The sequence below is a fragment of the Notolepis coatsorum genome, assembly GCF_963971535.1.
Source record: "Notolepis coatsorum genome assembly, chromosome: 5".
Lineage (NCBI taxonomy): Eukaryota > Metazoa > Chordata > Actinopteri > Aulopiformes > Paralepididae > Notolepis > Notolepis coatsorum.
Window position 1 is genome coordinate 134,512,973 of NC_140169.1, and position 14,302 is coordinate 134,527,274.

Sequence of the window (14,302 nt, forward strand, 5' to 3'; positions counted from 1 at the left end):
GGGGCCAATGCTGGACAATGCCAAAACATATGGATAAGCGAGCCAGGGGCTTGGTGGCACCGGTCGCATGTGGGATCCATGCCAGGATTTATCTTCGCAAGTCTAGTCTTTGACCAATATAGACGGTGGAGGAGCTTGAACTGTATCAGTGAATGGCGGGCACATATTGAGGATGAGTGTATTCAGGCAAGAGCCTTTTCAACTCTTACATCCTTGAGACATATTTCATTCAATGCATTTACATATAATTCTAGACCCTTCCATATCAGTTGACATTTGAATACGATGTATTCATACAACCATATGATGTCACATGTCACATGCTCGGACATGTTTAGACCACCTCGATATGACACAGCGCTTATTACAAAAACACATTTCAGAAATATGAACACACCTTGACATGACAGACCCCTCACGATGACGATCAAATCGTTTTTAATGATACATTTTCCACTATTACATTTATGTGACTTCATCACTCGTCAGCACTTTTTGACACAATGTGACTTATTATTCTCTCTTTGGCGTGTTCCTTTAAGACCAACACATGTGATAAGCCAAGGCGAGAACCCATTTCCCATCTCCATCTGTCCAGCCATCTCTATAAGCTGTGATTCAGCTGAAAATATCTTTTTCATAGCTGATCCAGGGGGCTACAGACAAGTCCAAGCCATTCACCTCAACATGAGAAGGCATCTCACCGCATCTCCGTCTCCTGGGGGAGAACGAAGGAACGACTCAGGAGAAGGGCTGAGGCCGGGACACTATGGTGATGGAGTGGTGGGGTCGTTCTTCATACGGGACGCCCTCATATGGGACCCCTGTGAGGAGGTAAACGGTCCTCCACGGTTTAGCACAGCTGTTCTCGAGCTGCATCTACATAGAAAGGACAGGACGAAGATCGGGATGCAGCCCCGACGTCCTCGTGGAGTCGGCTCAGCACTGCCCCCTCTGACAGCACCGCCCGTCTCAGTGGCAAAGGGCAGGGGTGTAAAAGTAAAAGTACCCAGAAATTATACTTAAGTGAAAGTATGGGTACCGTCTCAAAATCTTACTCAAGTAAAAGTCAGAGTATCTGGCTAAAAACACACTTGAGTAAAAGTTAAAAAAAAAGTTTCTACTTTTAAATGTACTAAAAAGTAAAAGTAAAAACCTTTTTTCTGACTGTCTATTCTTCTGATAGCAGGTTTTTAATCAAAGATCCCCCCTTTCTAGTCTTGCACAAGGACCAATCAGCATGGGTATGGGTATGGGCGGGTGCATTGTCCATTGATGGGGATTTGATTGGCTGTTTTTAAATAAAGTGCGGCCGCAGGATTAATAACGTTAACGTTAGTTCGGCCAGAGAAACAAATATACTAATTAAAATTGTTGGACCTGCGAGATTTGTACTTTGTACTTTGTAGATCTGCATTTTAAATGTAAGGAGTAAAAAGTATGTTTTTTTTCCTGAAATGTAATTGAGTAAAAGTACAAGTATACAAACTTAATAATACTCGAGTAAAGTACAAATCCACAAAAACAGTACTTAAGTATTGTAACAAAGTACAATTACTTAAGTACTTTACACCCCTGGCAAAGGGGAAGATGTTTTCTAACCGTTTCGTGAGGACACTGGTCTTATCATTCTAGCTGCAAGGTGCTGTGCAAAGAGTGTGCCATGAAGACACCATAAACCCCACAGGAGACACGGTGACCTGTCTGCCTATAATAATCACAACACATTCCATTGAAGCGAGGTCAGATTATTCTATTTGACCTCGAAAGCATAGTGATTCACTATACTTTTGCCGTTCCTTTGTAGAGCAAAAATCAACCTTCTTTATTTCATTTTCCCATTCATAGCAAACATATGAGAGTACTGTCGATGTGACATCTACAGAAATTATATTATTATATTTATATAATATTAACTGCTATGTGTTATCCTTCTGGTCAGATGGTAAATGGTGCATTTATATATTTGATCCAAAGTGCTTTACAATCTTGTTCTTCACTTTCACCCATTCACTCACACATTCACATAACCATGCAAGGTGCCAACCTGCTCATCAGGAACAGTTAGGGGTTAAGTGTCTTGCTCAAGGACACTTCGACACGCTGCCTGGGAGGAGCGGGAATCGAACCGGGAGCCTTGCGATCACCAGATGACCGCTCTACCTCCTGAGCCACTGTCGCCCCACTTACATCTTAAAGGGAACACCATTCAAATAAAAAATTATAATGTGTTATTTCAATCAATATGTGTGAACTGTGAGCAGTTCTCTCCCAAAGCCAGTAACCAGAGAAGTAAGAATCAAACTTGTGATGTCATCAAGTATAAAGTCTGGAGCTGATCCATTGGCAATGCATGGGAGACTGCTTTTGTGGACAAACAGAGCATTTGTTTTATTTTTGTATATTAAAATGAGTATACCCAATGAATTGTCTATGGAGTAGCTTCAGACTTGATGACATCACAAGTATGAGTTTTAGCACTCTAGTTTTTGGATTTGGGAGAGTTGCTAATTTTCACTAATATTTTTTCTCTCACTGCAAATAAGAGTCTGTCTGTGTATGAAAGTATGGTCATCTGCATTAGCCAACACCAACAGTCGGTCCACCAAAACTGATCAATAACAGATTGGACTAGTGTGAAATATTATTGAAGGAATTAGCCTATACATGAACCATCATTATGATGATACATTCAAAGTAGATATTTGCTTTTAAGCTGTCCTAAAAGATTAATTTAATCCAACTAAATTCCTGAAAGACAGAGATGGGCCTGTTATTACATAAATAATTTATATCCTAATCAGAGCGTTTTCATAAAGCAAACACAAGCTAAAGCTACAGGGCCTATAGGCCAATATGATATAATAGCAGACCGATACAGACTGTAGCCATGTTGATCACACGGTGGCTTCAAAAGGGACCTTGCTAGCTATCATGTTGCCTGCATGGCATTCCAACTGCTTGTGGGGCATCTGCGAGCGCGCCGCACTCATCAAAAAACTTTAATCAAAAAAGTCAACCAACGAACAAGATTTTTTACCTCTCTGGTAAATAGGAATACCTTGAAGACTCTAACAGGAGCACTCATTCAAGGGTACTACGACTATGCTTGCACCTCATGGTACCAAAGCACCTCAAATGCCCTAAAAACAAGGCTACAAACATCACAAAACAAACTGGTCACTCAGACTACTGCTTGGCCTTACTCATAAAACCCACCTTACCCCTGCCCATTTTGACAATCTAGGATGGCTTAGAGTAGACGACAGAGTACAGCTACTTGCAATGGGCCTGGTCTGCAAGATACATACACCACTAAGATACCCATGTACCTGTCGAAATACTTCCTAAAGGTCAGTGAAGTCCACGACCACAACACCAGAGGGAGCTCCACAAATCACGTTCAACCCAGATTCGGCTCAAACAAGGGACCAAACATGTTTCGCAATTATGCCACAATAATGTGGAACGCCCTACCCACAGCCGTAAAGAAATGTGAATCCCTACCCTCCTTCAAAACCGCTCTCAGAGCACCTACGGGTGGCTGCAATTAGAAACTGGCCCCGGTAAATGTCAAAATCACACCCCCTCCCACCCACCCAACCCCCTCCAATGTACAGTTTCTTTCCCTTCGGATGTATATTTTTTTATGATCTCTTTTTCTTACACAGTACCATATATTTGTATGTCTTGTATGTCATAAATGGAGGACAAGTTTCAAGTTTCTTTAATAGTTGTCATACAGAAGTACAGAATACTTTCATACAAAATGCTTCTTACTGTTACGCTCCAGAGACTGTGCTAGACAAGATAGTATCAAATAACATAGTATAGCATGTAGTTTAGAAGAAGAAAATGAGGTCACAGTGTTTGGTATAGACATATGTACAATGTTCTGAGTTACCATATAATATACAATACTATGCAGTGTACTAATGTACAGTACTATATAGTGCAAAGCAGAAATGGGATGAGGTACAATTTAGGTACAATTTACAGTAAGGTGTACGAGTTGTAGTGCAATCCTTCATCAATAAATATAAAGTGTGGGGAGTGGGTGCTACAGTGTGTTTGTTTAAAGTGGGTGTGTGCTATAAAGTGTGTGGAGTGGGTGCTACAGTGTGTTTGTTTAAAGTGAGTGTGTGCGTGTGGATGTGTGTGCTATGTGCGTTTGGTGGTTGTTGTTGTGTAGGGGAGGATCTATGGTGGTTGTTGTTGTGTAGTGTTCATTCATTGTTCGTTTAGCAGCCTGATGGCCTGGGGGTAGAAGCTTCTTCTGAGTCTTTCTGTGCTCGCCTTGAGACTCCGGTATCGCTTGCCTGACCGCAGCAGTTCAAAGAGGCAGTTGTTCGGGTGACTGGAGTCTTTAATGATTCTCTTAGCCTTGCCCTTGCAACGCTTGTTGTAAATGTTCTGGAGGGTGGGGAGCCCCCCTCCAATTGTGCGTTCGGCTGAACGTGTCACTCTTTGTAGTCTGCTTCGGTCTTGTGCAGTGCTATTCCCAAACCAGGAGGTGATGTTGCCGGTCAAGATGCTCTCTATTGTACATGAGTAGAAGTTCTTAAGGATCTTCTGACTGACTTGGAACTTCCTTAGGCGCCTGAGGAAGTAGAGGCGTTGTCGTGCCTTCTTCACAACACTGTCAATGTGTGTGGTCCATGTCAAGTCCTCGGATATGTAGGCTCCGAGGTACTTAAAGCTGTTGACTCTCTCAACCGGTGCCCCGTCGATGCTGAGGGGGCTGTAGTCCTTGACCCCCGACCTCCTGAAGTCCACAATCATCTCCTTTGTTTTGCTGACGTTCAGGGAGAGGCTGTTTTCCTGGCACCATCCCGCCAGGACCTTGACCTCTTCCAGGTAGGCCCTCTCGTCGTTGGCAGAGATCAGGCCCACCACCACTGTGTCGTCAGCAAATTTGATGATTGTATTGCTACTCCGCTGAGCCACACAGTCGTGTGTGTACAGGGAGTAGAGGAGGGGACTCAGAACACAGCCCTGGGGGGCCCCTATGTTGAGGGTGATGGATGAGGAGGTGCAGTTGCCTGCTCTCACCACCTGGGGTCTGCCAGTCAGGAAGTCCAAGACCCACTGGCAGAGGTCATAGTTTAAGCCCAGGTCCCTGAGCTTGGCTATGAGTATGGAGGGGACTATGGTATTGAATGCCGAGCTGTAGTCGATGAATAGCATTCTCACATAGTTCCCCTGCCTCTTGTCCAGGTGTGATGCTGCTGTGTGCAGCACATGGGCTATGGCGTCCTCCGTGGACCTGTTGGGGCGGTATGCAAATTGCAGGGGGTCCATGTTGATGGGGAGGGAGGAGCAGATGTAGCCCTTTACTAGCTTCTCAAAGCACTTCATGGCTATGGAGGTGAGAGCTACAGGGCGGTAGTCGTTGAGGCAAGCAGGCTTGGATTTTTTGGGTACAGGGATAATAGTGGACTTCTTCAGGCAGGTGGGGATGACAGCCTGTTCTAAGGACAGGTTGAAGATGTCAGTGAATACTGGGGCCAGTTGGTCGGCACAGACTTTTAGGACGCGGCCGGGGATGCCGTCCGGACCTGCTGCCTTCCTGATATTCACTTTTTTAAAGGTCCGCCTCACCTCATGCTCTGTTACCCTGAACACTGCGCCTCCATCAGCAGCCGACCCCCCCCCCCCCCCATTGCCGTGGCTTGTGAGCTGGTGTTGTTATTACCAGCATCAAACCTCGCATAGAAGGTATTGAGGTCATTTGCTAAGGAGATGTCACTGTTCAGTTTGAGGGAGGCGCCTTTGTAGTCTGTCATCGTTTTGAGCCCCTGCCACATAGCTCTAGAGTCAGCTTGTTCAAACTGGAGTTCAATTTTATCCCTGTAGCGCCGTTTGGCCTCTGACACTGTCCTCCTTACGTTGTATTGCGCCACCTTGTGGTCATTCATGTTGCCTGCCACTAGGCCGTCGTTGTATGCTTTGGTGCGCTCTCTCAGAGCTTCACGGACGGATTTGTCTACCCAGGGTTTTTGATTTGGGTAAACTCTAATTTTGGTAGTGGGGATTGTTTCTTCCACCATAGTACAAACATAGTTCAGCACTGTTTCCGTGTAGACATTAATGTTATCTGTGTCGCGGAACACATTCCAGTCTTTGCAGTGAAACGCAGACCGGAGCGTCTCCTCTGACGTCAAATCCCATTTCTGCACCTCTCGCGAGACTACAGGAGTACTTTTGATTCTCTGTTTGTACATTGGTGAAAGAAAGATTGACGCGTGATCTGATTTACCAAAGCCACTATCAGAATGAGCCTTGTAGCCACATTTAAATTGCGTGTAACAGTGATCTAGGATGTTACCGCCTCTGGTGTTGCAAGTCACATGCTGATAGAAGTCAGGTAATACCTTTCTCAGATTGGCGCTATTGGCCTTATGTAAACAAGACGGAAGCCTTTTTCTGGTCTTCATCCTCTTAGCAGTTAGTATTGAGCTGTACTGTAGTGTACCCATTCTGCAATCTGTTAATAACGTTTTCAATCAATTCAATCAATCAATCATAAAAGATCCCCCCTCGCACTCACAATGATCAATGCCTCCTGAGGACAGGAGTCTGTAGGGAAACAGAGGACAAACACAGAGAGAGAGAGAGTATGCGTGAGAGATGCAAACACTTATAGATTAATTCAGCCGCGAGACACAACAACAATGTGCTGCTCACTCACTCCCAAATACAGTACTGCGTCTGCATCTCTCAAATCCATAAAAAAGCAGGCCAATATACTGATTGTACACTGTACATTGTATTGATTGACTGATAGAGTTGACGCTTGTTGCAGCGTCCTGTGTTTGTTTGGATTCTTTGTATGCGTCTATCTCTCAGTGTCTAGTTATGGTATTTTTTTACTTCTTTGTTGATTAAAAGAAAATTAATAATAATAACAACTCAAATAATTTGTTATCTTTTTTTAATAAGGAATACCTTATATTATCTTAATTGGTCATACAAATCTAAGTATATACTATAATATAATATAATGCAAATGTGAAGTGAAAAACAATTGAAAGACAGATGGATCCACAAGAAATGATGAATTATACAATTGCTGTGGTAGATTGGCAGAGAGCAGTTAGGTTGTTTTGTTGTTTTATTTATTTATTTGGCTTTAGAACAAGGCTTCCTACAGTGTCTCTTCAACAATCTGAAAATTCATTGAGCATTTTACGCCACCTAGTGGGCGGGTTTTGCAAATCTGGACGACATCGAACTGTCACCATTATGAATGGTGAATGGCTGGATTTATATATAGTCCTTTTACAATTTGTTCGTCACATTTTACCCGTTCACAGTCACACACTGATGGCAGAGGCAACCATACAAGGTGCCAACCTGCACATCGGGAGCAATTAGGGGTTTAAGTCAGGGCCTGGTCTACAAGATACACTACACGACCAAGGTACCCATGTACATGTCAAAATACTTCCCAAAGGTCAGTGAATACCACGATCACAACACCAGAGGGAGCTCCACAAATCATGTTAAACCCAGATTCGGCTCAAACAAGGGACTAAACACGTTTAGCAATTATGCAACATCAATGTGGAACGCCCTACCTAAAGCTGTAAAGGAATGTGAATCACTATATCAAAACCACTCTCAAAGAACACCTACGGGAGACTGCAATTCGAAACTGGCCCCTGTAAATGTCCCAACCCAACCCCCTCCAATGTACAGTAATTTACCTAGTATGGTTTTGTCAATATTCCAATGTACAGTTTTGCTTGTTTGTACAGTGTTCCCCCCGCCCCCAACCCCCTCCAATGTACAGTAAATTACCTAGTATGGTTGTCAATATTCCAATGTACAGTTTTGATTGTACAGTTGTACAGTGTTTCCCCCCCCAACCCCTCCTACCCACCCAACCCCAGCCAACCTCCTCCAATGTACAGTTTTTACGTCAAATGTATATACTATACTCCCTTTTCTGGACTCTTTTTGTATCACAAACAGTACTGTATTTGCAAATCTGGTATGTCATAAATGTATAGATGTAGCAGTACTGTCTATCTGTATGTCATGTATGTCATATATGTCCTGATGAATTGAAAATGGGGGACCCTGATGTAAACAAGACGAAAGTCTTTCTCTGGTCTGCATCCCCTTAACAATTGTGTGTATTGAGCTGTACTGTATTGTACCCATTCTGCAATCTGTTAATAAAGTTTTCAATCAATCAATCAATCAATCAATCAATTAATCAATCAATCAATCAATCAATCAATCAATCAATCAATCAATCAATCAATCAAGTGTCTTTCTCATCAGGGACACTTCGACATGCTGCCCGGGAGGAGCGGGAATCGAACCGGGAAGCTCTGAATTACCAGACAATCGTGCTCTATCTCCTGAGAAAATGCTAAAGATAAGTGAGAAATGAGAATGACATCAATTCATATGAGAGACCGCTACTGATTTCAAAGTAACGTAAGTCATAATACTGGACACAAAAGGTTACATCATTATAATAATTTATTTAGTTTAAATCGAGGTACAGAAAGGACAATGTGAGGGGAAAATGCATTAATAATTCCAGTGACATGGGATGAAAATGTTCTACATCTCTGTATAGTTCATCATTCATCAGACTTTAAGTTCTATTTCAAGATTATATATATTTTTTATTACATATGTAAAATCCCTGTAAAATTAGACTTCAAATTGAATCAATAATTCCTAAGATATAACACGCAAGCTCCATGGAGATAATAGGCCTACTGACTTCACAAGTCGTTCTGTTCACAGATAAATATATGTTTTATATCTATGGTCTAATCCTAACCCTCCTCATTTAACGAGACCAAGTTCGCTCTCGGTTAAAGAGACCACCTGTCTGCCTTTGAGAGCCTCGGGGCTGGAACATGTCACCTCCTCCAGGAAGAACACGTTGTCAGGATGCACAGCGAGCCACCTCCACAGGTACTCCATCTTCACATCGCACACCCAGGGGTTCAGTGAGAAGATCGCCCTGAACGGGCTCAGGCTCTGACCGGGCAGCTGGGCGAGGAGACCAGGGGGGAGACGCTGTAGCTGGTTCTGATTGAGCAGCAGAAACTCAAGGTGTTGGAGATTCTGGAGGAGAGTTGGGGGAAGATCTCGCAGCTGATTCTCCTGCAGGAACAGGTGTGTCAGCGTGTGGGTGTTGGCGAAGGTTGAGGGGTCCAGAGTGCTTAATTTGTTACGAGCTAGGTTCAGCTTAGACAGGCTGGGCAGATGGTTCAGTGCGTTCTGTGGCACTTGCAGTATGTTATTATTAGCGAGGTCCAGGTCCTCCAGGAGGGGCAGTTTCCGAAGCAGGGCCGAAGGAAAGGCCGTCAAGCGGTTCCCCGACAAGTCCAGCCAGGTCACTTTACTACCGCCGGAGAACCACTCAGCGTCCGCTTCTTCCAACATGTTGTCCTTGAGCACCAGACTCGTGAGCGTGGCGTGGCTGAAGACACCTGGAGGCAGGTGAGCCAGTTTGTTACCCGTGAGATCCAAGGTGTCGAGGCGCGGGACGTACCTGAGGAGATCGGAGGGAAGGCACCTCAGGGTAGTATGGTACAGTTGGAGATTTCTCAAAAAGGGAACGACGCTTAGGTGACTGGCGGTGATGACGGTGAGGTTGGTGGATTGGATGGACAAACTAGTGGTACTATTTTATAAACCATCCGTGGGGAAACGTGTGAGGGAGTCTTGGCTGCAGACAACCTCCACCCCCTTTTCCACCATGGAGCAGTTGCACAGAACTGTGCAGGAGAGGGCGCTGCTGTTTGGACTGCAGCAGTTGGCGGCTACCACACCAAGAGCCAGAAGTACATGTACCCACATCTTTGAAGCGCTGCATAGGAAAAGGATAGGAGTAGTATAGTGTGTATAAAACAGCATAGGAATGTAGTATAACATACAGAAAGGAATATCAATGATACACCAATGAAGGTCTGTAAAGATATTAGCATTGTTTTGTGAAAGATATATCATAAATATAACTTACAAAAGGTGTTTGTTGTATTTTTTCAGATACTCTCAGTGTACCTGAAGGGCAGCAGTCGTTCTGATGCAAGTATGTTTGTGAGCTCCTTTTATTTCAGACCAGACTGTGTTTTGCCAGTGGACCTATTGCATGGGTGATGTTGCAACAAGTAACCAAAGCCAAACTAACCTCGTTCCCAGTTTTAAAGCCAAACAAACACCACCTCTTCAAATCGACAAGTAAATTTTTTCTATAGTTTCCAGAAATGATTACACACAAATCTGTATCCTTGTTATATCCCTATAGGAGTATTTTAATCTGACTGCATTTCTTTGTTGCCTGCCATGTAAAAAAAAAATTTAACAATAAATTAACAAATACAACTTTTCTTAAAATGTGTATTATAGTTATCGTGTCCAGAACATGGGACCGACTGACGATGTATTTCAGAGTTATAGTCGCACATAGACCTGCCCCATAAAACAAACATGTTTCAAACAGGGTTCCTGCAGGTTAAATTCAAGTTAAATTCAAGACTTTTTAAGACCTTTTTAAGACCACTTTGAATACAACTTAATACCTATTTCACGGCCATACTGGCAAGAAGGTATGAAGGAAAATGACTATGAAAGAAGGAAATCCATACAAATTGTTGAGGGGTGAAGTGAACTTTGCAGGCCGGACATTTCCCCTACACACATTTAAACATGATACAGAGGAGTTATCACAGCATATAAGTAACTTCTTAATTCAATAACATCTATCAAAATCATTTTAACACTTTTTTTATTTGTCAATGAAGTCACTCTACATTTAGGTGTAGTATATGTACACACATACACACACATATACATAGATACACAAATCCATACATACATGTATGCATACATACACACATACATACATACGTGCATACACACACAAATGTACATAGGCCTACATATATTTAAAATCTTGATTTTCTTCTCTTTTTTTTACCCATCACCCATACAAAAAGAAAAACATAAGTGCATACATAAACAAAAGAGTGAGTACCAGTATATAGATGTTACTGATCCTGGACTAGTATACCTATCCATCCATCCATAGTATACATCCAATATCCATCCCTACTCGTCCCCACATACATATAAAAATAAAAAATAGATAGATGAAAAAAGGAAAAGAAGAGAAAACTACAAAAAAAGAAAAGGAAAAAGGACTTGAATTTCCATTATACTGTAGGTGTAGGCCTACGGGGTGTTTCCCAAGAATTGAGTAGTAGATCAAAGAGAACTCTCTGCCTACTACTACTGCTACTACTACTCTAGTTTTCTATTACTGTTTCATGTTACTGTTTCATCCTCATCTCAAAGCCTGATCTGTCTATGTCGTCAAATACCTTTCCATAGTTTAGAGAAACCCCATCTTTTTTCCAGCATATTTTCATTCTTATTGATTTTGTAAGTTACCTTTTCCATACTATATATGTCCTCTACAGTTTCTAACCACTTGTTTACTTTGGGAGATTCAAGTTTTTTCCAAGCTCTTGTTTGTGCTGCAGCTCTCTCTAAGGTTGTAGGTTTTTGGGGCGTGTTCCTAACAGTATATCTTGTTTTTCTAGATACCCCACTTTCTCGAACATCTGTTCCATTAGGCCTATGTGTAAAATATCTCACCAGTAGATTTGTATTTTATTTTATTTTTTTACATGTGAAGAATATATGTGTATGGTCAGCATTATTCTCCCCACATTTTAATACTTTTTAAGACTGAACGTTTTTATGACCCTGTGAGAACCCTGTCAAACCCCCTTATACCACGATATTCTATTAACTCACACGGTATCGCTATCATAAGAAAGCACATTTATATGGCTGAATTTTGAGACAGACAAGAGTATTCATTGATTGTAAATTCTTTTTTAATTGTTTTATTTCTTCATCACACGTTGAAACGTAAAAGGTCAGGCTACAGTAGCTAAGATGCCAGGTTTAATTCACTCTCCTTCAGCGATAAAACCGAGCGGCCCACTAGGGACTGCGGACTAGCACAGATTACGTTTTCCGGTAAATAGACCTTCTGCTTGTTCTTCTGAAGCCATCTCCAGAAATACTCCACCTTCTCATTGCACAGCCATGGGTTGTCCGTCAGGTCCAGTCCCTCCTCGTCCAAGGAGGGCAGCTGGTCCAGTAGGCCCGGGGAGATGTGATTCAGTTGGTTACCATCTAGACTCAGGTGGCTGAGTTCAGGGAGACCATGGAAGAGGGTTGGGGGGAGCTTCTCCAGGTGGTTCGATGGAAGGAACAGGTATGTGAGCTTAGCGGTGTTCCTAAACGTAGACTGGTCCAGGCTCTTCAGCGTGTTGTTCTTCAGGTTAAGTCTCTCAAGTTTGGTCAACGGGTCCAGAGAATTCGGGGAGATCTTCTCCAGGCGGTTGTAGGATATGTCCAGATTCTCCAGGAGGGGCAGTTTCCGAAGCAGGGCCGAAGGAACGACCGTCAAGCGGTTCCCCGACAAGTCCAGCCAGGTCAGTTTACTACCGCCGGAGAACCACTCTGCGTCCGCTTCCTCCAACATGTTGTCCTTGAGCACCAGACTCGTGAGCGGGGCGTGGCTGAAGACACCTGGAGGCAGGTGAGCCAGTTTGTTACCCGTGAGATCCAGGGTGGTCAGGCGAGGGACGCCCCTGAGGAGATCGGAGGAAAGATTGGTCAGCTTGTTGCTGTATAAGTGTAGCCCTTCAAGATGAGGCACGGCACTGAGGTGGTGCTCCGAGATGGAGCTGATGCTGGTGAACTGGATCGTCAGCATGGTGGTGTTCTTTGGGAGGCCCTGCGAGGGGAACTCTGTGAGCGGGACTTCGTTGCAGACCACCTCGGCGCTACTGTGGTAGCATTTGCAAAGAGCTGGACAAGACAGGGTGCCTTGGCAGCAACACGTCAGAAACAGGACAGCGAGGCTGAACCAGGTATTCATCGCTAAGAGACGAGAAAGATAAGGTTGTTAACTATGATGATAAATAAACATCATGATGGAAAAAGAAGAGGAAGAAAACACAAAATACAACTTACTCATTTTGAAGCGAAAACTGTATGTGTGTCAGTCAAAATGCTCCTGATATTGGAATGACCACTAGCTAAATGCTTTGTTATGGTTTTGTGGGAGCGGGTTCTCTAATCATTACTAACTGAGTAAACAGTGATCACACCCGATCAAAGGTTAGTTGGCATGAAAGATCGATCTGTGATTTTCCCTGTGGGTTTGTGTCCTGAAGCCTACAGGGAAAGTCACAGATCAATCGTCATTTGGTAGTTTCTTAAATGACACAATATTGTTTGTCATATGTTGTTCAAGACTTTGTATTGAAGTATGACTCACAGGATTTGGAAAAAAACATTTCATGAATGTCCGATGATGATGAAAACTCCTTTGGATTTGTTGAAATATGTGAGGGGTGAGTGAGCGTATTAGAAAGACAGCACTGGTTGAAAAGGCAGGTTATTGGGAGGAGAGAACAACTATAACCTTAGCATGGTATCCACTGTATGTGATCAATTCCAAATGTTCATTAGTTGGCATACAGTATAATACAGTTACAGTATAATCCTTTCATGCCTCGTATGTAATGTAACAACATGCAGAACATGGAGGATCCCATATGGTGACAGCAGGTAATTTTACTGAAATAATCTGTCTTTGGCCTTGTGTTCATAAAATATTTAGAATAGAGCAGCTTATGTGTCCAATTTTCTCCTTGAGTCAAGTTTTTAATTTGTTTTGGATCCACATTGATTGAGCCGGTTGTAGGGAGGATAGAAGCCTTGCATCACGTGTCCCCTCCGATACACGAGGAGGCAGCCTGTCACATCTTTTCACCTGCCAGCGCGGACTCTCATTGGCGAGGTGTAACGTGTAGGAGGCTCACACTACCCCCACGATTTCCTGTCTCTGCTGTGCAGGCGTCCCTCAACCGACCTGTAGGAGTCGCTGTCCACAACGTCCAGATTACCACCCATCGACTTCCACCCTCGAACTCTGCCAATTGAGTTAGTATGACGGCCGGCCCAAGCCGGAGGCAACGCCGACAGCCGGAGTCGAACCCGGTGTCTCTTGCGTTGGTGACGAGTGCAATGTCCGCTGCGCCACCCAGCCGCCCTCCTTGAGTCAAGTTTAGAAAAAGAAAAATGTATCCTGTGCCATGATTTATTTTTACCATGATTCATTCAATAATGATTAGAGGGTTTAATAGACCAAAATGTGATTTAAAAAATCTATTACGATGGCAAATGACTAAAGGAAAATGCTGCCCTCTAGACACAATCATTTTCCCTCTTTCTTTCATTC

At 43.3% G+C, this 14,302-nt stretch overlaps 1 protein-coding gene and 1 pseudogene across 2 annotated transcripts; both read right to left on the bottom strand.

The window, feature by feature from the left end:
* Window positions 1-8,811: 8,811 nt before the first annotated feature.
* On the bottom strand, window positions 8,812-9,834 carry LOC311228365 (annotated as a pseudogene). The gene has a single exon. The product of its transcript is annotated as an uncharacterized misc_RNA (transcript).
* A 2,101-nt stretch (window positions 9,835-11,935) lies between these two features.
* On the bottom strand, window positions 11,936-12,934 carry LOC311228765 (uncharacterized protein; the record flags this gene model as incomplete). The annotated part of the gene is made up of 1 exon (XM_084314706.1): window positions 11,936-12,934. The coding sequence occupies one exon, from the start codon at window positions 12,932-12,934 to the stop codon at window positions 11,936-11,938; it is 999 nt and encodes a 332-aa protein (XP_084170832.1).
* Window positions 12,935-14,302: the final 1,368 nt, after the last annotated feature.